This window comes from Lissotriton helveticus, chromosome 5_2 (assembly GCF_964261635.1).
Source record: "Lissotriton helveticus chromosome 5_2, aLisHel1.1, whole genome shotgun sequence".
In the NCBI taxonomy this organism is placed as follows: Eukaryota; Metazoa; Chordata; class Amphibia; order Caudata; family Salamandridae; genus Lissotriton; species Lissotriton helveticus.
Genome location: NC_136066.1, coordinates 8,911,976 through 8,939,302, shown reverse-complemented (window position 1 = coordinate 8,939,302; position 27,327 = coordinate 8,911,976). Strand labels below are relative to the sequence as shown.

The following is a 27,327-nucleotide window of genomic DNA, read 5'->3' as shown; positions in this document are numbered from 1 at the left end:
GTGGGCTGGAGTTGGAATAGAAAATTAAATTAATCCACAATCCAACGCCCTCCAACGCAAGTCATTGTAACGACTTGCGTTGTGAAAACCGCGTTGTAAAGTACCGCTATCAAAATAATCGCGTTGTACTGACCTACATCCCCACAGCAGATAATATTTCTGAATAAAACTGTGCAACAGACTTCCAGTCTTGGACTAGCCAAGAACAAGGATTTGAACACACCATGGTTTCCCATAACTACACACATCAATTTAACATCACGTGGAGGGGTTACATTAGATGATATTATGCAGTACAATACTTCAGACCGCAATTGGAAGGGATGGTTAGTTAGGCCCACTCACACAAACAGATGTCAATCAAGATTCAGGGGTACAACCGAAGGGTATAGTATTCATGGGCCAGACCCATGATATGTACAAAGAGAACATCCGGGGGAAGTGACATTATACAGTGTTGGGAAGTTGTGCCTCGATTGGCTAAAAACCTAGACACTACCCCAGATGAAACAGCACTTATCCTTACTATCAGACAAAGTGGATTTAAGGGATTTTTTACTTGGTCCCCAAAAGCCACGTCAGAAACGTTTCTATTACGCTGTCTATAATAAACTCTGGAAAATCTCCCAACACGAAGCTGCAGAGAGACTACGTGAAATAGATAGAATTAACCTAGAAAAGGCATTCGCTGTAGTTGACAGTGGTATGACTGCATTTACTTCCAGGATTTATTCACTGGGCAACATTGCATCTTCTGCTATTGATATACTAGAACAGGACTTGTCCATATTACAGCACAGACAATCTCAACTATGTTCTATTATGTTATTAAGCTGGACGCTGCAATCATTGCACACTGGTTATGTGCCCTGGCAATTAATCAACAATATGGGCCAGATGTAGGTCACCAAATACCGGTCGGTAACGACCGATTTCTGCCGTTACCGACCGGTATTTGGTGATTGAGATGTAGGGGGCCTATATTTTACAGAATCGGTAAATTTACCGATTCTGTAAAATACCGATTCGGTATATTTACCGAATGGGTAAATCTATATGTAGGTGGCACTGGAAACAGTGCCACAGGCCCCTAAGAATTCGTTATTTACTATGTAATACTATTGCATGGTAAATAACGAATTTCTGTGTACATGCACATCTGTGCATGTACACCTGTGCCATGTGGCACACATATATGCCCTGAGGGCATGTATGTGTGTCACATGGCACACAAGCCTGAATCAGGGGTGCAACAGGGTGTCAAAGTGACACCCTGTCCCCCTTGTACATTCGGTAATTTTACCGAATCGGTATTTACCGATTCGGTAATTGACATTGGTTCCTATGGGCCTCATGGCCCATAGGATTCAATGGCAATTACCGAATCGGTAAATACCGATTCGGTAATTACCGAATGTTACAGATTCGGTAAAAAATTCGGTAAATATACCTACATTGCATTTACCGATTTGTAAATAAAGAATCGGTAAAATTCGGTATTTACGAATCGGTAAATGCCATTTACCTACATCGGGCCCTAAGTCTCTAATTTCAGCATACAATCTAAATGAAAAACAGATTACAATGGCATAATGGGGAGCTAAATATACAATGCTGCGTATTGAAAAACTTGATAAGTTACCTTTTACTGTGGCAGAGTCACCATCCACAGAATGGTTAATCCATGGCCATATAACACAACTGGTCACAACTTTCTAGTTTCAGTATTGCTTAGAACAGGCAGGCAGATATGAAGCGATGGGTAGGGAATTCATCAAGGAATCTTGGGAATTGCGTACAGATTTCGATGTAGGAATGGGGACATGGAAGTGTTCCTTAGCGGTACCAACTCCGAAAATTCCTTAAGTGGATCTCTCATACGCCAAGATATCCTGCTTCATGGGGCCTGTAATGGTTCAATTGCTAACTTATCCTGCCACTTGAAAAGCTCCCCAGCAGCTGTGATTAATCCGGTATTCGACTTACTTTCAAATGGGAGTTACTTTATGATGAATGATCAAGGTTGTTGCGGGATGCTTCCTGGCATCGCATATCTTGTCACTGTAAACTCTAGGGTTACTTGCTGTATGTAAGTATTGTTTCCACCGACCCACACAATCAGGGAGGCGCTGTTATGGCCTTCATTGAATGTTTCCTATATACGGTTTGATAGTCTGAGCAGAATGAAAGCCATCTTTAACAGCAAACCGTGCCCTTAACCTCCACCGAGAAACTTATGATCGCCAGGTTGTACGGTCCTCAGCTGAGATACAGGCACTGATACAAACCAACTGTCATTTCCATGCCACAGAAATGGTACAACCTATCTTTAACATGTCTGATATGATGGTTATTGTCCACCTATTTAAGACAATAGGTTCTGGACTGTTAAGCACCTTTCAGATAATCCTCTGAGTTGTTCCCAACTTTATATACTGCGGGCCCGATTCATAGAACTAACTTAAGACAAAATCCTAAACTTACTACTTTTGGTATTTACAGAATGCACTTACTACTTTTGGTATTCACAAACTGGATTCACGACTACTAACTTTACGTCTGCACTCGGGCCGGAGATTCCGGCCAGGAGTCGGAGATTCCGGCCCGGAGACGGAGATTCTGGCCCGTAGATGGGACTTCCGGCCCAGAGGTGGATATTTCGGCCATGGCTAAATCTCCGCCACCGGCCGGAATCCCCACCTTCGGGCCGGAAGTCCCACCTACGGGCCAGAAGTCCCACCTACGGGCCAGAAGTCCCACCTACGGGCCGGAATCTCTGATTCCGGCCCAAATGCGGATGTAAAGTTAGTAGTCGTAAATCTATTCTGTGAATACCAAAAGCAGTAAGTGCATTCTGTGAATACCAAAAGTAGTAAGTGCATTCTGTGAATACCAAAAGTAGTAAGTTTAGGATTTTGTCTTAAGTTAGTTCTGTGAATCGGGCCCTCCGTATTCGGAAGCATTTTTGGAGGGTTTTCGCTGATCCTGTTTCTAATAGCAGGTATCCTGATTGTCCTTTTTCTGCTACCCAATAGATGTCCCAGTCACCAAGGAGATGGAGCAAACGCTCTTGGAGCGCCAATACCGTGATCCCATGGTAATCCATCTGGGCACACTTCGTCTTCGAGAACTGAGCAAGTCTTGGTTCTTGTCATTTGGAGCAGTCTGGATCAACTGTATTCTGCCTGTCCTCCAATGCCTGTTCTGCGGACAGGAATGCGTGTTGGATCTCTGGCAAACACTTCCACTATTGCGCCACTGGACGTTGATGCTTTACTGGACCCGATAACGGCCCATGGTCTGCAGTGTCCTCAGCGTATTCCAATGTTGATGTTTGCATTCTTAGAACCACCACAGGATGCTTCAGCTCCTGTTGGGAAGGATAACGGCTCCTCAACAAATACTGAGACCTTGGATGACACTAGTACACCCCCAGCAATGGCTGTGGTGAATACGGAGGAACATCTGCGTTCGATTGACCAGATCTGCAAGGTGTTGCAGGGACCATGGCCTGCGATTGCAGGCAACAGTAATGTTGCGTCTCCCAGCCAGGACACAAACATTTGGCTCATTGTGTGCTGGGAAAATTCTGCCTTTTTTTAAAAACAACCAGATCTGGAATTTTAAACAAGACACTTTGTCTAAACTGCATGGCTTTTCCGTCTCTCATTGTTTGGACTATATATACTAAATTATTTAGTACAGACTTCTATTGCGTGCACTCATTTTTCTTTTTTTAGCATTTTTTAGAAATCTTACTTTTTAAGTACTATTTCTAATTGACTTATTAATAGTTGTACACCACATTTTACAATACGTAAAATTTTTAGTATGTCGTACAGTCGGATGAGGAGTGGTTGTTATGTTCCATATAGATACCCAATATAGGCTCTGGGAATCACCAACCTTTCACCTATATTCTCCCCTACCATTACACTGCATAACGGTTCTTAGTACTAACTTTTTGCCTAGGTACGATAATGTCTAAAAATGACAGGAGGTTTTCTCGAAAAGCTTAAGCCTCATTCATTATGCATTAGGATTCTTGGACTCAAAGCAGGACAGCAGGCCTACATCTTCTGCATAATAACTATGACAAGGGTCATTCCTTCTGTCATCCTAGCCCGACATGACAAAGCAAGGTATATCCCCAGGGGGTACCACTTTGGGTATATATACATCATCTCTTGCTGAGATAGTCAGAGGAGAAAAGGACTTCCATGCCGACACACCGAAGCGAGACGCTGAGGCTCCTGCATGCAGACACTCCAGCTCGCAGTGGTCTGACATCCCTTGCGGGGTGTCCTTCTCGAGACCTCTCGGGGTTCCACAGTCTCTCACTTCAGGTAATGGGGTTTACTTTATCCTAGAGGGATTCTTGTTTTTTCACCCACATACATGCTAGGTACATTCAGGTACATCTAGTTAGGGTCGCATCGGAGGAGTACGCATTTTACTGTCATGTATTTTATATACTTTCCTGTATTCATTGTTTTAGCACAAAGGTAGAAATCTACCATCCTTTTACACTGTTAGTGCTTATTATCATTTATATCTGTTACTGTCTAATGGTTGTTTCAGCACACCTATTTTACACTAGAATGACACTGGTTCAATAAATTCTTATTAAAAAACATCCCCACAGTTTATTCTGTGTATCTCTCTGAGACAAAGTGAGCACGAGTGACTGAGTGAAAAGTATCGCACTGTTTCACAATTATCAGGGATCAGGGTTGTCGTGTTCTATTCTCCCTTGGTAAGAGGGGTTTCTAGTGGCACTGTGAGCTAGCTGGTTTACAGGCTAACATATTCAGTCTGACTCCAATCCTACAGTATATGATGTCTAAACGTGCAGATCCTATATAGGTTTGTAGGAACTACACGACAGGAGAGGTGAGAAACGAGGTGGGTGATGTTTGTGATGGGAGGGAGAGGGGCAGGTGAGAGGTGAGCAGACAGGATGGTGCTGGTGAGAGGTGAGAAACGAGGTGGGCGATGTTTGTGATGGGAGGGAGAGGGGCAGGTGAGAGGTGAGCAGACAAGATGGCGCTGGTCAGAGGTGAGAAACGAGGTGGGTGATATTTGAGGTGGCCCAGGTGCATGAGGCAGTGTACATTTCAGCAGGGAGGTGCTATGACGTTTGAGGCGAAGAGGGCGGTGTTATGAGGTTTCAAGTGAGCAGAGAGACGGGTGAAAAATAGCGGTGAGTAGGGAAGAGGGTGTTGCTTAGAAGTAACCAGAACCGTAGATTAGGTTTCAGTTTAGCCGTTACAGTTGCACCGAGAGGAGAAGGGTTGGTTAGTGGTGAGAAGGGTAGGAGAGGGTGTTTTAGGGTGAGCTGGGTGAAACAGGTCTTTACCTGTGTAATTTGTTCTCGCCTTGAAGATTTCGGAAGGCTTTCTCGAGTCTCTTCACCTCATGCTCATTCTGCAGAGCGTCTTCCATTAAGCCTTCCATATGTCGGCATTTCTCGGTCAACATCCGAATCACCTGCAACAAACAACATGGATTTATGGGCCAGGGGAATAGAAGGGGTGTATAGGATTTTTATGTGGTCCCTTTCCCGAAGTCTATCCCATGCCCACCGCAATGTTTCAACTGTGTTAATTTCCCCACAAGGCCTCTTATATGGCTGATATAAAGCCACCTGAAGGGGCACCCGTGTCTGTTTCCACGGCCGTGTGCAGTTGAAATGGGGTTGGATGCGCCCAATGGTAAAGGTATTGGGCCTGTGCACTCAAAGCATATAACTGAATGTCCGGAGCCCCCATGCCTCCCTGAGCCAACAGTAGTGTCAAAAGTTCCCAAGAAACCCGGGCCTGTCTGCCAGCCCAAACCAAGGAGATCAACAAGGAACGGAACGAATTTAAAAAAACTGGAGGTGAGACAGATTGGGATGTTGACAAACACATACAACAGCTTCAGTAGTACCACCATTTTGGCTATGGCTCTTCTGCCCGCCAGTGACAGAGGTAACCGGGTCCAGGCTAGTACCTTATCCCCCACCCAGGTTATTGCGCGGCCGTAATTCATATCCCAAATTTCCTGCAGATTCCTGCTTAACCAAATCCCCAGATATTTTACCAGGCCATCAGCCCATTTCAAGGGATAGTCGAGGGCAAAGGGTAGTGTAGCGTCTGTCAGAGGAAATATAGAGTATCTAAGAAGAGGGGATATATTTAATTCCGGATCACAGATGTATAATGTGACGTCATCAGCATACAGCGAAATAAGAGGAGACTCCTCGTACTAAACTCTATGCCTCTCTTCGTGGGATGTTGACAAATTTGCGCCGCCAGTGGCTCCATCGCAATTGTGAATAACAATGGAGATAGTGGGCACCATTGCCACGTACCTTGTGAGATCGGAAAGGGGTCCGACACCATAGCATTTACCTTGATCCTGGCAGAGGGACCTGTATAAAGTAGTTTCACCCAGCTGAGACAGAGGGGACTAACCCCATTCTTTCAAAGATCGCAAATAGATTACCTCAGAGAGGGTTGGCATCTGAATGTCCCTGAGAAATTCCATACATTCATCTTCGGTTTTTGTTGAGGGGGAAAAGTATAACGACTCATAGTATGTGGTGAAGGCCTCAACGATTTTCCTGCCTGTATCGCTTTTTTTACCCTTCTCGTCTATTATTCTGGGGACCCAATTGAGCTCAGTTCTTTTCTTACCTAAACATGCCAATAGCTTATTTGCTTTGTATCTTACATCATACAGCCTATGTTGCATGGCCCGAGACCCTGTTCAGGTACTGCCCTCCATTAAGTCCCTCAGTTCTTTTTGCTTTAATAGTAGCTTGCGTCTATATATTTGTATTATCTGCCTTCCCCTTCACAACCAGGGCGTCATGGGTGGACACCTTCTTTTCCAGGGAAAGGCATTTTTGTTTTTTTCTTTTCTTGTCACTCCTATGTGTGCCTGCCCTCCAATTATTGCCTTGAACACTTCCCAGTGTGCTACTTTTGAAACAAAGGAACCTACATTTTCTACGAAATAGTGTTCAGCCCCTTTCCTTCTGGCCACTTTGAATTGGGGGTCCTTAAGATACCATGGGTCGATTTTAGAGGGAAGGATATAATCTTTCTGGGGCCCTCTAGAGTCACTTCAGCTGGAGAGTGGTCACACTCCTCGTGCTATGTGGGTTGCCCTGCAGAAGTCCCCGAGATCCTTGGCCGGAATAAGAATGCAGTCTAGCCTAGAGAGACTCCCATGGGACGCAGAGACATGTGTATATAGTTTGACCCCAGGGCGCTGATGCCTCCAAATATCACTGAGTCCCATGGTTCGGAGGAATTCGCCCAGTGGACCCAGTGTTAGGACTCAGCATTAGGACTCAGCATTCAGTCCTCTTTCGGTGACCATGTTTTGCTATCACATGACCTACCAGTTTTAGATAAAGGCTAGTCCTACCTTACTGTCAGTGCTTGTTATTGTTAACCTGTGGGTTCCTGTATTCCTGGTTCCTGTGTTGCTTGGATCGGCTTAGCTGTTTCTCACGGGCTCGTGAGAAACGTTGGTGATTTTTCCTTCTCCTTAGAGCTCGTTTCTGGGGCTCTATTCGAATTCCTTTCCCTTCCTTTCCTTCGTTTCCCCTGCTTAGTGAGTCAGACAGAGAGTCCTTGTCCCCGTTTTGTCCCGTTTTTGGTGTTTGTACATAATCACATTCTTTGTCGGGTTTGGGAGGTGGTAGGGGCTCCTGGTTCCCTCCTGACCGGCAACCGTCTCCCTTTTATGTTGTGAGGAGACGCGGTGGTTGTGTCAGCGATTTCTTTTGATTTGCGCGTTTCATTACAGCACCGCTCCACATCGTTAAGCTCCGGAAATGAAGTTTGAGGTCATTCCGCGAGCATGATTCAATCCCGATTGTTAAGGCAGCCGGTACGTTAAGATTACTATTCCTTGCCCTTTACCAAGTCACGGGGTTTTACGCATTTGTTTTACAATGTAAGGGTTTTTTTGTGCATGTCGAAAGTTAGACATGTTTTTCCCCTGAAAACGAAAGAGCACAGAGACACACTCCCTATGGTATCAGTCATTCACTAGTATCCAAGAGACGTTATCTTGGAGGTGTTTTGCTTGTTGTGTGGTTCCCAAAATCCGGACCCTGTGGTTTTCCCGATATCGAGGTCCAATACCCGTGTCACGAAACCTCAACGTACCGAGACGATTTTGGTGTCTACGAACCGATAATGATTAGGACATCATTCCTATGTATTTGCGTTACAATCGAGGGTTGCCAACACCCCTAAATCACAGTTTCCGTCCCATCCCTTAAACTCCATTTTGTGAACGGCATCCATCTTGCATCTTGCCCTCATGATAAGTCAATTAAAGGTTGAGCTTGATCCAAATAGACACGTCCACCTTTCGTGACTTTCCCCTGACCTGTCCCAACTGACTCCACTGTCTTCGGCCAAACCTGTTTAGGCAGCTCCTCGCCCAGTGGCCGAATACGATAGCATCTACGCATAACATTCCACGAACCATTCACTACATACAGCCCATGTTTCCTTCAAACACGCACCTGTCCCCGTATCTTGTTTATGGCCTTTTTATGGCTGGGTTGTACCTTCCTTTATTGGTGGTTCATCTATATCTGATGGGAGTTCCCGATCCAACTGGGTAATCTATCAGCAAACTGGACATCTAAAATATGGGCTTGCTTACATGACTTCGCTCTTTGTATTGTTGTAGAAATATGTGTGTTGCCATACCATAAACTCAAGAATTCTTGCTTGAAGCCATATATTTGATATATAAGGAGACGGCTGGTTCTGTAAAAACGAACAGTCTCCCAAGAACCTACTCTCTGTGTGGTGTACTTCTGGGACACGTGTTACTTGGTAGCTACCAATAAAACTTGATCTTTGACTGCGACTAGAAGACTACGTGTTTCTGTGGTCCGGAACAAGGGAACTCAGAGGTCTTCGGGTGTTATCCCCTGACACCAGCGGGTTCCTAAAAACCCGTTACCTCAGTTGGCGCCCAACTCGGGGCGATATCAAGCGGTGACGGTCCAAGCCAGATGTTCGTGAGGAGCTTCGTGTGAAAATTCCGGAGGACGGCCAGCCACTTCAGCGACCCCTGTATGTCGACGTGGTTCCGAAGGTCTTTGCTGCGAGGTTCCCCGCGTCCCGACGGCTACGAAGGACTGCTGCCCTGACTATCGCCTTGTTTTGGACCCAGTGATCCTTGGTAGAGCGAAACGATAGACGAGTCTTCTAGCGACGTCATCGATCTTCAAATACTTCAGTTAAGTATAAGTGGAGCGTCTCCTAGTCCTTAGTTTGTTCTTAGTTTTTGGTATCCTTGAGATACGACTTGATTTGGAACTTGCAAGCCCCAAAGCCGAAGGACTCGTGTATTCACGAGAAATATCGTAACAGATAATCCTTTGAAGTTTGAAGCTAGACCAGTGAGCGAAGATGCCTGGTTTTAGCAAACTTGGAAACTTGTTTTGTCTTGGTTGTAGTTAGGACTCCCAGTTGGAAGAGTCTTGTCCGGTTGCTCCAATTGGAACTCCAATGTATGAACTCTATGTGAAGCACGGCGTAGGTCCTATCACATATAACGAGGTATGGATAAAATACACCCGCAAGGATGGTGTTTTAAAATGGCCCCAATATGGTAGTTTCGACCAAGAAATATTAGATAACTTAGAGGTCAAATTGTTCAAGAAGAAAGCCCGGCCGGCAATGTTTGACTCTTTCCGCTTATGGCGCAAGGAAGCCAAACAGAAAGAAATAAGACTAGCAAAAAAGAATAAAAGAGGTATGTCAATGGTGCAAGCTGCCGTTGCATACAGAGATAACGAGGAAGAGCAGGAGAGCGAACAGATGCTTAGGAGCAAGAAACTAGCGATAGATAAATGTTACCCAATGCTGCCAAATAGAGGAAAAGGTCAACAGGAAGGATCCGAGAAAGATCCATTGATGTCCCACCTATTAAATTCTCCGCCACCCTATGCACAAAATGCCACAGCACCTCCGCAACCTTTCGTTGCACCTTTGGTAGCTGTAATACAGGCTCCTTTACCGCACTCACCAGCTACTCTTCAGCTGGCTCCTGTTTCTTTGGCACAGCCTCCTCAAGGCTCACCGATCACATCTATTTCTCCTACCGTTCCTTCTAAAATTTCGCCTAGCGCACCTTCTAGTCTCTCTGATACTCGTTCTACGAACATTTCTGTTTCTGCTTTGCGTGACTCTGTTCTACTACCAGCTATTCCTCCACTTTCACCTTTCGTCTGGCATAAAATGGCCAGCATTGTTACTAACTTTCCTTCACGACTTTTTCGGTCACCTAAAACGACCCCTAACACGGAACGAAGACAATTACGAAGCCAAATGCCTGATTATCAGGAAAGGGAAACATTGAATAAGTTAGCACGAAATTGGGCTATGGATACAGCGAGATATGATGTAGAGTCTGTCATGAACGTTTTCCGTCAATGGGATGAACCAACGCAAAGATACGTCTTTGAGCAGATGTGTGTTTTCCTGTGTGAGGATTTGGAAGATAATGGTCAGAAGAGCAACCTGCAGGAGTTGTGTAGGTTACGATTTAAATTTGGGGAGGGTATGATAGTTGGTCCCGACGTTGAAAGAGCAGTAGAGATATTATTATCACATCGAAGTACAGGTGGTAATTCTGGGTCATCCTCTGACAGTGGTACGTATAGTAGGAAAAGAGCGAGACAGTACCCTATGAGAGAGGTTCCTCCGGTGTGGAGGGAAGGTGATGCAAACGCAGTTCCACCGGTTCTGCCTCATTTCCAGCGTGTATGGGTACATGTCCCCTGGAAAAGATCTGAAGTTCTAGCACTCAAGCAGACACTACCCGATCCCCGTAAAAACCCGACTGGGTATTATAAGGAGTTGTCCCAAACTGCAAGCTCATGTATAATGAATTTAGCGGATATAGACATGTTGTTTGGGAACATTGTTCCACATCCTTTATGGAGTAAGATACGTCATACGGATCATGACCAAGAATTAGGTGACTCATGGGCAAACATTGCGACTACAGATGCTAGACAAATCGGTGGTTTCAAGCCTGAGCCGTTAATAGCTGAACTTCCTGGTAGAATTATCGCATACATGAAGACAATTATGCCTGAAGTACGTGTAAACTGGGACAAGCTATCCGCGTGCAAGCAGAAGAAAGACGAGAATGTGTCTGACTTCTTCACGAGATTTGAGGAAACCTTCACTGACCATAGTGGTCAGGATATGGCTACCGAGGGTGGCCAAAGACTGTTTGTAGACAAGTTTGTACACAATTTGCTTCCTGAATTGTGTGCTAAACTAAAAGACAGTGCTTGGGCTGTCTCTACGTCAGCGCTGATTCTAGCAACAGCCCAGTACTATGAAAATAGGCGTAAAGACGAGTTAGACAAGGCAGACAAAAAGACGAAAGATTTGAAAACTAAAGTTCTTCTCCAACAGGCCTATCAGCCTCGTATGGCTAGCCAACCTAATTATCAACAGAATCTGCAGTACTCTAGAGACGCGCAAGGAAACGAGCTTTCCCATCAGCGTCCTACGTATGGCCCGAATCAATGTGCGTATTGCAAATAAGAGGGCCATTTTAGGAATAATTGTCCGGCTCTTGCACGACGTTTAAACGGTGCACAAGGTGTAAGGGAAAGAGGTGTTCAGCATGCCTCTAGAGGTAGAGGCCGTGGAAATTTCACTCAGAATATAACTTCTTTTCCACCTCAGAAATCAATGAATAGCTTTGATCAACAGGGTAATTCATCGTCCAAGTCAGCTCAGTACTATGCTGACGACTATTACACCGAACACGACAATGAGGGTAACGATCGCTAGGACAGCCATGGACAAAGAGAGGGAGTTGTTTCAGTTCCAGTAGATCAGGATGGACCTTATGTCGAGGTAATTACCTCAGGAGTGTCAGAGCCATTTCTGCTGGATACTGGTGCTACAAAAAGTTCTATTATGCACTCAAAACTTCCTGGCGCACCTTTGTCTGGCGAAATGAATGTCTCAGTAGGCTTCTCTGGCGCCCCTGTTAGAAACCCGATCTCTAGTCCTGTTTCCGTTTCTGTTGGCCCCTGTGAATTAGAAGCACCCCTCATTCTTACAACAGGTTGCGGTGAAAATTTGTTAGGATTGGATTTGCTAAAGAGGTTGTACGCGACTTTGTACTGTTCTCCCTCGGGAGTACAGCTTACTTTAGGGAGAAAAGTCATTTCTCCAATATACTTGTCAAAAGAAGGTATCCCAACCGAATTGTCATCACTTCCAGATATACTATGGGCTAATGGTTCCAACGATGTAGGTCGTTTAGAGATAGCACCGTATGTCATAACTTTGAAAGCAAACGTCAGATTGCCCCGTATTCCCCAATACAAAATTTCTAACGACTGCGAACAGGCATTGTTAACGATCGTTTATGATTTGGTCGATAAAGATGTTATCGAGGAAACAACAGGAAACATTTGTAACAGTCCAGTTTTACCGGTCTTGAAACGTACTGATCCTTCACAGCCCCCTGTGTATAGGTTTGTGATTGACTCCGAGAAGTAAACAAGGTAGTTATACCGCAGTTTCCAGTCGTCCCCGACATTACTGCTTTATTGACAATGGTTCCAGCTTCAGCAGCTTGGTTCTCGGTGATTGACCTGAAGAACGCTTTCTTCAGCATCCCGATCGCCGAAGAGAGTAGAGACCTTTTCGGCTTCAATTTAGGAGGACGAAGCTTCCGCTTCAAATGCGCTCCTCAAGGCTACTGCGAAAGTCCATCAATATTCAGTCAGGCTCTGAAAACACAACTAGACACAATTGTACTGCCAGATGGGTCAACATTGATTCAGTACGTAGACGATCTACTGATCGCTGCAGACACTGAAGAGATTTGCAAGGAAGCTACGTTGTCGCTATTACGTCACCTATGTGACATGAAGCACAAAGTCTCCCTTTCAAAACTGCAATTTTGTCGACAAGAAGTAACCTACCTAGGTCACATCTTGTCGAAGGAGGGAAGGAGACTGACACCAGAAAGAATACAGGCAATCACAGAACTAAGTGCCCCAAGGACACTGAGAGGTGTCCGAGCTTTTTTGGGCATTACATCATACTGTAGACAATGGATACCGAATTTCTCACTACTAGCCAAACCCTTACTGTCACTACTCCGCAAAGACACGCCTAAACCTATGCCTTGGTCTGAAGATTGTCAGACGACTTTCCGCGAGTTGCGCGATGCATTGTGTTTGGCTCCTGTGTTGGGAAACCCCAACTACAGTAAGCCTTTTACATTGTATGTCCACGAAAAAGAAGGTTGTGCATTATCAGTCTTAATGCAACTCTTTGGGGACAAACAGCGCCCATGCGCGTATTTTTCGGCAACTCTGGATCCAGTGGCTAAGGCACTGCCAAGTTGTCTAAGAGCAACAGCCGCAGCAGCTGTCTGCATTCGACAGTCTGCTGGATTAGTCATGAATAACACTCTGATCGTTATGGTTCCGCATGCAGTAGACATTTGACTAAATAGGACAAAGACACAACACCTTACTAGCGCTCGACTATCCAGTTACGAACTTACCCTGCTAGCAAGTCACATCCATATAAAGAGGTGTGATACACTCAATCCCGCTACGTTATTACCCATCCCGACAGAGACAGACAAGATTGACAAGCATGACTGCTGTTTCAGGACAGAGGAAGAGACAAAAGGGAGAGTAGACTTACAGGACACTCCCCTTCCCGAATGCAATGATACTCTATGGGTTGATGGTTCATGTTTCAAGTTGCCGAATGGTGATACGACTACAGCATATGCCGTAACGACGTTACACACCATTGTAGAGACTGCACGCATTCCCCACAGTTCTGCACAAGCTGCAGAGTTGATAGCGCTTACTAGAGCATGTGTGCTGGCGAAAGGAAAGCGAGTGAATGTGTACACTGACAGCCAATATGCCTTTGGTGTGGCTCACAGTTTTGGGAGATTATGGCGTGAACGTGGGTTCCTTACGTCCCATGGTGCAAAGATACAACATGGCCAGCTAGTTAATGAGCTCCTTGAGTCACTCACCTTGCCCCTACAAGTCGCCATTATAAAATGTAGTGCACACAGAAAGATTCAGGATGATGTTGGCCGCGGAAATGCATTTGCAGATGAGGTTGCGAAAGGAACTGCAAGGAACACAATGAATCGGATGTATGTCATGGGTCCCGCTAGATGGACTGCTGATGTAGGAATGTGTGAGGACACCATTGAAAGCGTAAAATCAATACAAGCCGAGGCCACTGAGAACGAGATGAATGAATGGAGAGAAAGAACAGGTAGATTGGATGCGAATGGTTGTTGGGTCGAACTATCGGAACACCAGCGATGGTTACTACCTAATGCATACGTACTTGCAGTGGTAACGATGGCTCACGGAATGGCACACATCAATTCGAGAGGAATATGTAAACTATTGGCCCCAGTATGGCAGAATAGCAATATCCCAAAGTTGTGGAAAAGTAAATTTTGCCATGTTCTGTGTCCCTACGCCTCATCCATCATATGTTATGTGTGCATGATCAATATGCATATGTTATTCCCCATTTCTGATTAATGACGCAATTCCAGTTGTGTCCACCTCTAGTATGTTAGTTTCCAGTCCTCGTGAATACTACGAATATCAGGCCTATGTAAGTAATGTTGCCACGTTTCTCAGTGTGCACGTTATTCAATTATAAAGTCTCCGTTTCTAGGCCTCAAAAGGGCCCGGACCACAGATTCAGCTCCTGTCTCCTGAAAGCCTCGCTGAGGAGCGATACAGCCCCCACCTGTATCCTCGACCCTTCACTTACTTCCTGCCTTGCAGTGCCCGGTGCACCCCGGCTCTGCCTCTGAGTCTGCCAAAAGTATGTTATAGTTCCTGCTATCAGTTCAGTCCTCCTCCTCTGCATTCCTAAGCTACTGAACTGCATCAATAAGTTTCCGTCATTGTCTAGCCTTCTCGTCTCCATGTTAGAGAAGTACTGTATTTAATGGTCATTTAATATTCTTCACGCACTACATGTAGAATAATGCATGGTCTAGTCTTAGAATCAGGTTAGCCTTTCCCCTCATGACTTCTAGTTTATATCAACATGTTCCCTAAACATTAGATACCAGATAGGGTTTAGGTACATGTCGCTCCGACCCTCCAGACTTTAGTCTCTGCTCCTAGCACAGAGTTCGTAGCCCCCAGCTTCTCCTAGTAACACGTCATTGCTAGTTTCCGCGCACCATTAGGTTAGAGGTCCCGGCTCCTTAGGTAGCCCCCTCCAATGTTTCCGCCCATTCATGACATATTCTGTTACGTTTTGCATCACATGTCTATGTATACGCCCAGTTACACCTCTTATTTCTGTTATCTCTCGCGACTGCTACGCGTCACGCCTTCTACTCCACCCACTGTTACGCCTACTGCAATGTAATGCTATGTGTTTGCGCTATGTATATAAGTCAATGTTTTGTTATTAAATGTTAGCGCGCTCATCCCAGACCCAGCCCCGGCAGCTGCCGGGCCTTATTGTCCTATTCCCATGCAGGTTGTCCTGATCCTGTCCTTATGCTGTAATAAACCTGCAGAAACTCCTACTACCTCGAATCTTGACTCTTATTTATTGAGCTATCTGTTATGCTATAAGTCTAGTCAAAAATAGGGTATTATTTATTTATTTACCACATAATGGCGCCCGAATAGGGACTTGCCCTTTCCCCACGCGTCGGTGAAGCCACGCCGACCCCCTGACCCTCTGCAGTCGTGACGGAACTCTTTCTGCGCAGTGGCAGATATTTCTGCTCAAGTATCCCTCAGGCCCACGGAGGAGACGGAGGAGGCGGTCCAGCATCCGAACGAGACGGTGGAGGAACGCGGCGAGTCCCGACCAGAGCCCAAGCCGAGAGTCCAAGGTCCGAGGTATCCGGAGGCCCACCCGTAACTGAAGTCCGAAGTCCGAAGTTCGTCGTCATAGTCCAGTCCCGTCCGAGGCCTTCCGTTCCGTGCTGCCCGGTGAGTACCATTGCTGGGGTAGTGTCTAGACAGGGTCAGTCTAAATTGACTCCTGGTCCGTGGGTTGGTGGTACCCAAGCCCACAAACGAAGTGTTCACCTAGGTGGATACGGGTCTTGATGCGTTCCTTTATGGGACCGGTATGTTCCGTACTGTTACAGCAGTGCATCCAGTAACTCTAGTCTGTTCCGTTCTCGAGAATTCTGTTCTGTTTCTGTTTTCAGTATTTTCAGGTAGTATTCTGTTCGAACTGTTATTTATAATGTTGTTTAATGTATTTTCAACGTCGTGGTATGCCTGAATTGTTTCCCCAATTGTTATTGTTTTTCGTGTATTGTATTGTGTTCCGATTCAAGTTTAGAATGCCGCTCTTTTCCAAGTTACGTCAGTTAAAAACTAGAAAGGGTCTGCTAGAAGCGGCAGTTCCTGTTCCGCCTAGGGACAGTCCAGGTCATTTTATGTATCAGAAACATGGCATAAGCGCCATAATGTATCTAGATTTATGGGTAGAGTATACCAAACAGTTAGAAGAAAAGTATAGATGGCCCGTATCGGGTACATGGGATGCCGAATGTATCATGCGAGTAGAAGAAGCATTATGGAAAAAGAAAGCCAGACAGTCACAGAAAGATGCCATCGAGTTATGGCGCAAGGAAGCGCATAGAAGAACGGAAAAGGAAGTCAGAAAGTCAGAGTTAAGTAGAGAATCCCAAGAACGAGCCCAAGAAAGAGAATTAATCGAGATAGGTGAACAAGTCAAAGCCGAACAGTCAGACAGACAGAGGCATGCCCTTATTAAGGGTATGTATCCTCTCCTTGCCGAAGGCTTGCCAAAAGCGACCCCAGAGGCACCCAGTAATTTCCCGCCACCATTAGTTCCGACCAAGCTACGTCACAAACCGACCGCAGCTGATATTTTTATTTCGTCCTATTTGGACGACACAGTTCCAGAATACGCAAATCCAGTTCGCGCTCCACCTGTCCCTGTAAATCAGGCACTTCCCGTTCCTCCAGACACCGGAGTACCTGTTACGGTACCCCCGGGTCAGCCTGCCATACAAGTTCAGCCCACGTTACAATTACCGACCCTGCAAGCACGAAGAATGTCAGTCGACGATTCTAGTATAGGGGCCGCAGGAGGAGGTCCTCCTCAAACCCCGCCGCCACACAAGCGTTTATCAGCACTCGAATTACATGCTCAAGCATCACAGCGTACTCCTAAAAGTAATAAGTCTGTTACAGAAATCAGACAAGCCCTTGCCGAATGTGTCTATGACACAGTCCCAGGCGAGTATAATATGGTTTTATATTCCGTACGCGTAAGGAGGGTGACCGAGTATCTAGTCACCTTACCAAATATGAAAGAAGATCTAGACAGAATATATCGTTTCATCCGTACAGGGGATGATCCAGAAAGTATTGGCGAGATTATGTCTCAAAGGAAAGCCGAGATTCAGCTCATGATATTAAAGTTCCTGATCAATTGTTTAATAAGAGAACAAGATTACCCGTCTAAAGATCCCGCCGAAATGAGAATCCTAACAAGGTGGAGTGATAATATAGCCGAGGGTAAGCACAAGACCATTAGTGCCATGGAAAGTATGTACAAGAAAATTCGTAAAGAAATAATAAGGTTACACGAACAGCGTAAAGCAGCACAAGTAAGCGAGAAAGAAAGTGTCTCTGATCCTGAAGAGGAAGACGAGAATCCCGCCAGAATAGCGTATGTAGGAAAATCCAGATTTCCAGATCGCCATTTACGCCTAGAACCCAAGTCTATTTTTCAACATCTAGCACCAGAACAAGGTTCTCTAGAACAAGTATTTCAAGCTACCGATCACATTCTGAAATCACGAGTCGGTTACAGTGAACTAAGTACTATGCATGAACAAGAACTAGCCCGATCAGCAGTCCGATGGATTACTGATTCTACCACTTTTCCAGACGAAATAGTGGCACAAATGTTTCTGAAACTGCCCCCAGCCGAGCAACGACTGGTGGGTATGTATATGATCCAGCACCTCATTACCCTGTATGAGGGTCAACATTCTGATCCAGGCCCGTTACATGATATCCTGAACGAGTTACTCCAGTATAGATGGAGAGGTCTAGGTACCGATTTAATTAGTGTCATTCTAGAACAGCGCCACAAGTATAGAACGTTCTTGAACCCGCATTTTGTTCATGTCTCACCCCCAGAAAGTAAACCATTCTACATAGACAGACAGAATCCGCTACGAGAAGTCCACCCAGTCCAAGGGGCGGGTGGCGTAATGCAACGAGTGTTTGTATACACTCCGATTTCAAAGATGGAACTCCTTGAAATGAAGAAATTAATTCCCAGTCATGACAAAGATCCAGCGGGGTTCCATAGAGAATTAAAAGACATGCTCCGTATGGGAGAATACACTTACCCAGATATTATTAAAATGTTAAAGGTCCTGCTACCCGCAGGGGTGTATGAAAAGTTAAAGGAAAAAGAATGGGAGGTGGGAGAGAAAAAGATCGATTGGACAGCTCTAGAAGCTGAAGACAAGGCACGAGTACCAGGTACCGGTCTTGGAGATAAATGTAAAGAATTACCAGAATTATTGATTCAAGTTTTACCCAGATTATTGACAACTAGGAAAGAAGACTGGGATGCAATCTCAGCCTGTAAACAGAAGCAAGATGAGGATATTAGTGATTTTTTTTCTAGATTTGAGAAATGTTTCAGTATCAACAGTGGTCTCAAGACAAGTAGTGAGTCATACCCTCATCTTTTCGTTACCAAATTAGTCGAGAATTCAAGTCCACAAATTAAAAACCGAGTTTTGAAAGTGGAAAGCACCTGGCAAGCAAATACTCCGTCCCAGATGCTCCAGATGCTCCAGTATCACCAGAATAGAATCAGAGAAGAGCAAGAACACGAAAGAAAACGTATGAAAGACACGAAAATGAAAGTGCTAGTTGCACAATCTATTCCTCAAGACAGTCAGAAGAGGGGTCCGAATCAAGCCAGTCATCTTGCGGCTCCCGTTAAAGGGAACTGCAATTATTGTAAACAGCCAGGTCATTTTATAAACGAGTGTGCAGTTCTGAAACACAACATAGCTACTGGTAAGACTAAAGAAAGACCACGTCCGCCGAGACAAGAACAAGTTTCACAGACTCCTCAGTCACAGAATGCACCACAGACAGTTACAGTACCGCAGCCTATCGCTGCAACACAGCACGTTACATCGCAGATGTACCAGTATGCACAGTCCGAGTATCCAGAGTACCAGTCATATTCATGAAACAGCCTAGAGAGGGAGGTAGGCTTGCCTCTCATCGAGATACCTGTAGACCAAGAAGGTCCCTATGTTCACAGTCAAGTATTAGGGAAAGACAGAAAGTTTTTGATCGATACAGGGGCAAGTAGGACCACAATTAGTCACGCCGAAGTACCAGGGGCTCCGCTCTCAGGCTCAAGAAATGTTTCCCTTGGATTTTCAGGAAAACCCATAGTTAATGAGATATCAAAGCCAGTTACTCTAGAAGTAGGTCCATTGTCCCGTACTACTGACCTGTTACTTACTAAGTCATGTCCAGAAAATCTATTAGGCATTAAGACATTGAAAGAATTAGGTGCAGTTATTTGCTGTTCCCCAGAGGGAATACGTCTGTTCCTACGTGACTTTAAGGGTCACTATGTATTACGAGATTTTGATTCAAGATTGTCTAATGTTCCGCAGCATTTATGGGCGCAAGGTCCAACTGATGTAGGTTACATGCAAATCACACCCTATCGTGTGACTCTCAAACCAGGTGTAGTGTTACCACGAATCAGGCAGTACAGATTGCCACCTGAGGCTGTAGCAGCCTTATCCAAAATTATTGACGAGCTCATGGCTCAAGGAGTAGTTGTAGAAACTGACTCCAATGTATGCAATTCTCCGATCATTCCAGTCATGAAACGTACTGATCCGAATGCACCCCCAGTATATCGATTAGTGATTGATTTACGAGAGCTTAACAAATGTATTATTCCTCAGTACCCAGTTGTCCCAGACATTTCTTCCCTGTTAACAGCCATTGATTCCGAAGCCATGTTTTTCACTGTCATTGACCTCAAGAATGCATTTTTTAGTGTTCCAATTCATCCAGACAGCCAGTTTCTTTTCGGATTTTGTTTAAATGGAAGGAGCTATATGTTTACACGCGCTCCTCAAGGTTTCACAGAAAGCCCTAGTATTTACAGTCAAGCACTCAAGAGACAACTAGACAACATTCACATGCCAGCTGACACTGCCCTGCTCCAGTATGTCGATGATCTATTGATCACAGCCCGTTCTGAACGTGACTGCGAGCGTGCATCACTTACAGTTCTGTATTTTCTGGCCGAGATGGGGCACAAGGTGTCACCTTCGAAGCTTCAATTCTGTGTCCAGCAAGTGGTATACTTAGGACACTTGCTGTCCAAGAGGGGTAGGCAGTTGACACCCGACCGTATCCAGTTAATAGCGAGTCTTCCCCAGCCCAGAACCCAGAAGGAGGTACGTGCCTTTATCGGCCTTACTTCTTATTGTAGACAATGGATTCCCCAGTATGCATTCCTAGCCAAGCCACTGATACAGTTAACGACACAGGAGGCAGCCGTATCGACTGTCCTCCCTTGGACATCTGACCATACACTTAGTTTCAACGAGTTAAAGAAAGCCCTATGTCAAGCTCCAGTTCTAGCTACACCGAACTACAGTAAGCCTTTTACACTTTTCGTTACTGAACGGGAAGGTACAGCATTGTCTGTTCTCACACAAGATCAAGCAGGTCAATACAAGCCCTGTGCTTATTTTTCGAGCACATTAGATCCAGTCGCCCAGGCGTTGCCTGCGTGCCTCAAGTCAGTTGCAGCCACAGCACTAGCTATCAGACAAAGTGATTCTATAGTTTTAGGACATTCCCTGACAGTACAAGTCCCACATTCAGTAGAAGTTCTTTTAAACCGAACACAAACTCAGCACTTGACAATTGCACGTTTAACAGGTTATGAATTGACACTGTTCCAGCCACACATAGAAATTAGACGCTGCAACGTCCTGAATCCTGCTACACTGTTACCATCAGTTAGTTCAAATCCAGACCCACATGATTGTGTGGAAGTAGTTAACATTACGACAAAGCCAAGACAAGACCTGACAGACATTCCGTTACCAGATCCTGACCTGACACTTTATGTGGATGGTTCATGTATGAGAACTAGTACAGGAGAACTAGTCGCCGCGTATGCAGTGACTACTGACACTGAAGTTATTGAAACACACCGTATTGATACTCTGTCCGCTCAAGCAGCAGAGCTAGTCGCTCTGACACAAGCCTGTATACATGCCAAGAACCTGAAGGTTAATGTTTACACAGATTCACGTTACGCATTCGGAGTTGTACACGACTTCGGAGTGCTCTGGCAGGAGAGAGGTTTTATGACTTCTCATGGAACCAAGATTCAGCATGGTCTCCTTATTCAAGCCCTGTTAGATGCCATACATTTACCGACATCTATTGCTATCATGAAATGCAAAGCACATACGAAAGTCACTGACATTATTTCCCAAGGTAATGATTTAGCAGACCGCACAGCCAAGCTTACAGCACAGACTCCAGACATTCCAGTTAATCAGACACATATTCCAGATCTGACTACATGCATGACAGTTAAGGACCCTACTCAAGATGTCATAGATATCCAGTCACATGCTACTCCCGATGAAATCAAGAAATGGTCTGTACAAGGAGGGGTCCAGACAGATCAAGGATGGTTAACGAAGGGTAGAGCCACATGGTTTCTCCCCGATTCTATGGTTCAAGTCATTATCAATACCGCACATAGTCCAGCACATTTAGGAGAAAAAGCTATGTTAGACAGTATCCAGAACATTTGGTTCAATAAGCATTTACGAGCTGCAGCCAAGCAGAAAGTCCGTACCTGTATGATATGTTGTCAGTTTAATCCAGGTAAAAGTGTCCCGGTGGAACAAGGTGGTTTCCAGCCCCCTGACCACCCTTTTGAGGTCCTCCAGATGGATTATATTCAGATGGAGCGATGTCGAGGTTTCAAGTATGTCCTTGTAGTTGTATGTGCCTTGTCCAGATGGACAGAAGCATATCCAGTCCCAGATTACACAGCCGCGACCACTGCCAAGCAGTTGGTTCGTGAATTCTTCCCTAGATACGGACTCCCTAGAGTCGTATATTCTGATAACGGCCAGCCATTCTCATCTGAACTCATGAAACACGTTTCCCTGTTGTTAGGGTACCAGTGGAAGTTCCATTGTGTACGCCATCCAGAAGCAGCTGGACTAGTCGAAAGGCATAATCAGACTCTGAAAATCCGCATTGCTAAAGTCTGTAAAGACAAGGGTGTGGACTGGCTAGTAGCTCTGCCAGTCGCTTTATTTTACATGCGTATGGTCGCACATTCCAGATCAGGTCTGTCCCCGTATGAGGTCGTTTTCGGCCGCCCCCCTAATATGTGGGGTACTCCTAGACCCCGAAGTATTATCGATGTTTCATGTAATATGCTGACAGATTACCTAGCTTCCTTGATGTCTGCCCTCAACTCATGTCGTTCACAGGTTGCCGCCGCATTTCCAGACAATACCGAGGTGGCACCGCACGAGATCGTTCCAGGATCCCTTGTGATGATCAGAAATTTCGACAGATCAAGTCCGCTGGAACCACGTTGGAAGGAGCCACGTCAGGTCCTCTTGACCACCCGAACTGCCGTCAAGTTGGAAGGCAGGAAGGGGTGGGTCCACCTTTCTCATGTAAAACTTTTCAAAGGTCCGAAACCAGTCTTTAAAAACATTTCCAAGAACATTTCCCAGGATTCGAAGGATTGCCAGAACATTGTTTTAAAGGACTGTCCCGCACAAGACATTGTTACAACCCCTCCCTTGTTAGAGAAAACTCCGCAACAGGAGTATAAGTTAAAGCTCAGGTCTAATAAGTCAGCCAGTTTGATTGTATAAGTCCTCCCCTAGGTGAAACGGTTAGACTGTTTCTGACATGTATAAAATAGACCCCCATAGTGAGAGAGTCAGTCAAAGTTCAATCAAATGTATCGTTTTTCTGAGTTTCGTATTATTTCTCAGCATAATGATTTCCTGCACTAGTTACGCACTTTTTCTGTGTTTTCCAGTTCCTCATGTAAATATGTCTGCTCATGCTACAGTAGAGCACACGTTTAGTGATCTGCCTCCTCACGAATATTCATACCGCCTCGCTATGCGCAACAACACATTTATCCGTATGTTACATTATTCACACCAGACCAGCAATGCCACTAATTGTTGGGTGTGTGGTCGACTCCCCCCTTTCCAGACACCGAAGGGAGTTCTGCCACTCTTTCCTTATCCATTCTCACACAATGGTTCGTGTGGAGCATGGTCCACGTTAACGTCATCCTCAACAGATATGTCTTTTCTTAACAGTACATGTTTTCCAGACAAGCAAGGTCTTCCTCACAGAACAGGTTTAGATTTAGAAAATTAAGTATATAATTTAGGAAATTATTCGTCGAATTTCATGGTTCTGAATGTTCAGTCTGATACTACTCCAGACTCACCCGCTATTTCAGTACTACCAGTCAAAGGCGAATTATGTGTCCGTAGTTATGGTTCTGCACATATAGGTCATAGTGAATGTACTACTGTTATCCAGTATAGTGACAGTGGGAAATCTATTTTCAAAGCTTCACGTCATTCTTATTTTGTTTGTGGTCAAACTGCATATGTCCGTCTGCCCCTCGATTGGGAGGGAACCTGTTACATTGCTTTCCTACTGCCACCTGTTTTTCTAGCCCCACCTGACTATCATAGGAATTCTTTCTTAGTACACACTAGACACAAGAGAAATCTCCCGATTGTCGATTATACTGAAACTGCCGCAGAGCAATTCATTGATATAGATAAAGGTGTTTTCCCTTATTTAGGTACAGTTGTAAATAGTAAGCTCATTCGTAGATTAACAAGAACCCTTGAAGCAGTAGTAGATGAGACTGCCTCCGCTCTAGGTAACTTAACTGAAGAGCAATCCTTTATGAGAATTGTCGTTTTACAGAATCGTCTCGTCCTTGACGTCATACTGGCCGATAGGGGCGGGGCCTGTAGAATTCTCGGATCCAGTTGTTGCATTTTCATTCCAAATAACGCGCCGTCTGTTTATTCAGCTATAACCAGACTCCATAAAATTGCCCATCTGTTACACCAAGATCCAGGCACCTGGACATGGTCCGGTTGGTTCTGGAATATAATTTCCGCATGGGGTTGGAAAGTCCTGTCCTTTTTAGGTATTGCAGTAGCGATCATATTTAGCTGCTGCCTCTGTATACAATGTGGCCCTGCGATTTGCAGCATGTGTGCTACCTCTTGTATTCCCCGTCCCAAGCCCTGTTCTAAATCCCGTTCCAAGACAATTCGAGACGAGCAAATGGTACTGTATGAAATGATAGACGGTATCATGAATATTGATGTTTCCTGATGGAAACGTAGTGACAAGGAGGGAATGTGGAAAAGTAAATTTTGCCATGTTCTGTGTCCCTACGCCTCATCCATCATATGTTATGTGTGCATGATCAATATGCATATGTTATTCCCCATTTCTGATTAATGACGCAATTCCAGTTGTGTCCACCTCTAGTATGTTAGTTTCCAGTCCTCGTGAATACTACGAATATCAGGCCTATGTAAGTAATGTTGCCACGTTTCTCAGTGTGCACGTTATTCAATTATAAAGTCTCCGTTTCTAGGCCTCAAAAGGGCCCGGACCACAGATTCAGCTCCTGTCTCCTGAAAGCCTCGCTGAGGAGCGATACAGCCCCCACCTGTATCCTCGACCCTTCACTTACTTCCTGCCTTGCAGTGCCCGGTGCACCCCGGCTCTGCCTCTGAGTCTGCCAAAAGTATGTTATAGTTCCTGCTATCAGTTCAGTCCTCCTCCTCTGCATTCCTAAGCTACTGAACTGCATCAATAAGTTTCCGTCATTGTCTAGCCTTCTCGTCTCCATGTTAGAGAAGTACTGTATTTAATGGTCATTTAATATTCTTCACGCACTACATGTAGAATAATGCATGGTCTAGTCTTAGAATCAGGTTAGCCTTTCCCCTCATGACTTCTAGTTTATATCAACATGTTCCCTAAACATTAGATACCAGATAGGGTTTAGGTACATGTCGCTCCGACCCTCCAGACTTTAGTCTCTGCTCCTAGCACAGAGTTCGTAGCCCCCAGCTTCTCCTAGTAACACGTCATTGCTAGTTTCCGCGCACCATTAGGTTAGAGGTCCCGGCTCCTTAGGTAGCCCCCTCCAATGTTTCCGCCCATTCATGACATATTCTGTTACGTTTTGCATCACATGTCTATGTATACGCCCAGTTACACCTCTTATTTCTGTTATCTCTCGCGACTGCTACGCGTCACGCCTTCTACTCCACCCACTGTTACGCCTACTGCAATGTAATGCTATGTGTTTGCGCTATGTATATAAGTCAATGTTTTGTTATTAAATGTTAGCGCGCTCATCCCAGACCCAGCCCCGGCAGCTGCCGGGCCTTATTGTCCTATTCCCATGCAGGTTGTCCTGATCCTGTCCTTATGCTGTAATAAACCTGCAGAAACTCCTACTACCTCGAATCTTGACTCTTATTTATTGAGCTATCTGTTATGCTATAAGTCTAGTCAAAAATAGGGTATTATTTATTTATTTACCACAAAGTACGCAGAAAACGTGGTCAGAAAGTGTATGGTATGTTTGAAGTACAATCCCGGTAGGGGAACGCCAACTCCAGCTGGTCATTTTGCGCCTCCAACGTACCCGTTCGAGGTTTTGCAGCTAGATTTCATCCACATGGAGAGGTGCAACAACCTGAAATACGTTCTCGTTGTTGTTTGCGCCTTTTCAAGGTGGGTGGAAGCGTACCCCTTAAGGACAACACCGCCTTATCGACTGCCAAAGCCCTTGTCAAAGAGTTCTTCCCTAGATTCGGTATGCCTAGAATTGTCTGGAGTGATAACGGAAGTGAATTCGTAGGATGCGTGATGAAGAGAGTGTGTGAGTGTCTAGGCATACACCAAAAATTCCACTCTGCGAATCACCCCCAATCGGCTGGATTAGTAGAATGCTACAATGGCACTCTGAAACTCAAACTAGCCAAAATCCAAGCCAGTACAGGTCTTAAATGGCCTGATGCCTTGCCTCTAGCACTTTTGTCAACCAGGACGACTGTCCACTCCAGGTTAGGACTTAGCCCCCATGAAATCGTGTTTGGCCGCCCAGCCAACGTCTGGGGCGTGCCAAGACCCAAGAAACTGAGCGAGATAGAGCACCCCGTACTGCTTGACTATTTGTGCGAATTGACAACTAAATTGCGTGTTTTACACCAACAGGTTCACAGTTCTTCTCCACCAGCCTCTGACGATCCAGGTCACCTCATCGAACCCGGTTCGTGGGTTTTGTTGCGGAATTTTCAGCGCACCAACAACGGACAACCGAGGTGGACCGGACCGCACCTGGTACTACTTTCAACAAGATCTGCTGTTCGGGTTAAAGGCAAGAAGAACTGGGTACATGGGACCCACTGCAAACGGGTCCCTCTACCCCTTCCATACGACCAGTGGGTCAACAAAGGACTTGCTGACTCTGAGACAGAATCCGTACCTCGCTTCATCCCTTTCAGCGATGCCCGTTTGAAAGAAACTAGCACCGAAAAGAAGAGTGATCATATTTTGCAAGGACTTGTGTCACTATCTATGCAATTGGACACTACTGACCCTGAAACGCTGTTTGAAGATCACACCGTACCTGGGAAACGACGATACAACCTGCGGTCTAGACAAAAGAACTAATAAAAGCTTGATCTAATGTAATTTCCTCTTCTCCCCTAAGAACTATTTTTGAATTTTCAGCTCTCTCGTCCCAAGGGAACTAGCTCATTTTTGATTTTTCGAACCGCCATCCGGTTCTGCTGCTAGGGTCGCGGTTGAAGTCTGGGGAGTGCAACTGGGAAGTTCTAGGTCCACGGTTCTGATTGGTCCACGGGAGTTACCCCGGACTGAGCAGAGCGCGCTCCCTGGGAGAATCAATCAACCACCGCGGGCAGCAACTAGAGGATGGAGTTTCCAAGGGTAGAGAGACCTGTCAGACTCACGAACTTCGAAAAACAGTTATGCACGATACTGTCCAGAAGAAGATTCCTGATATTATGTGTTTTAATGTTATGTAGCATACTTGTGTTTTTTATTAGTTATACCTTGTTCGTATTTAAAGTTACCTTTTCGAATGA

At 45.2% G+C, this 27,327-nt stretch overlaps 1 protein-coding gene across 1 annotated transcript in view; it reads right to left on the bottom strand.

The window, feature by feature from the left end:
- The window catches only part of CFAP157 (cilia and flagella associated protein 157), a 511,692-nt gene that overhangs the window by 347,670 nt on the left and 136,695 nt on the right, over positions 1 to 27,327 (bottom strand). Inside the window, exon 5 of the mRNA XM_078646650.1 lies at positions 5,360 to 5,490. Coding sequence (XP_078502776.1) covers positions 5,360 to 5,490 — 131 coding nt within the window. The remainder of the gene's footprint in view (positions 1 to 5,359; positions 5,491 to 27,327) is intronic.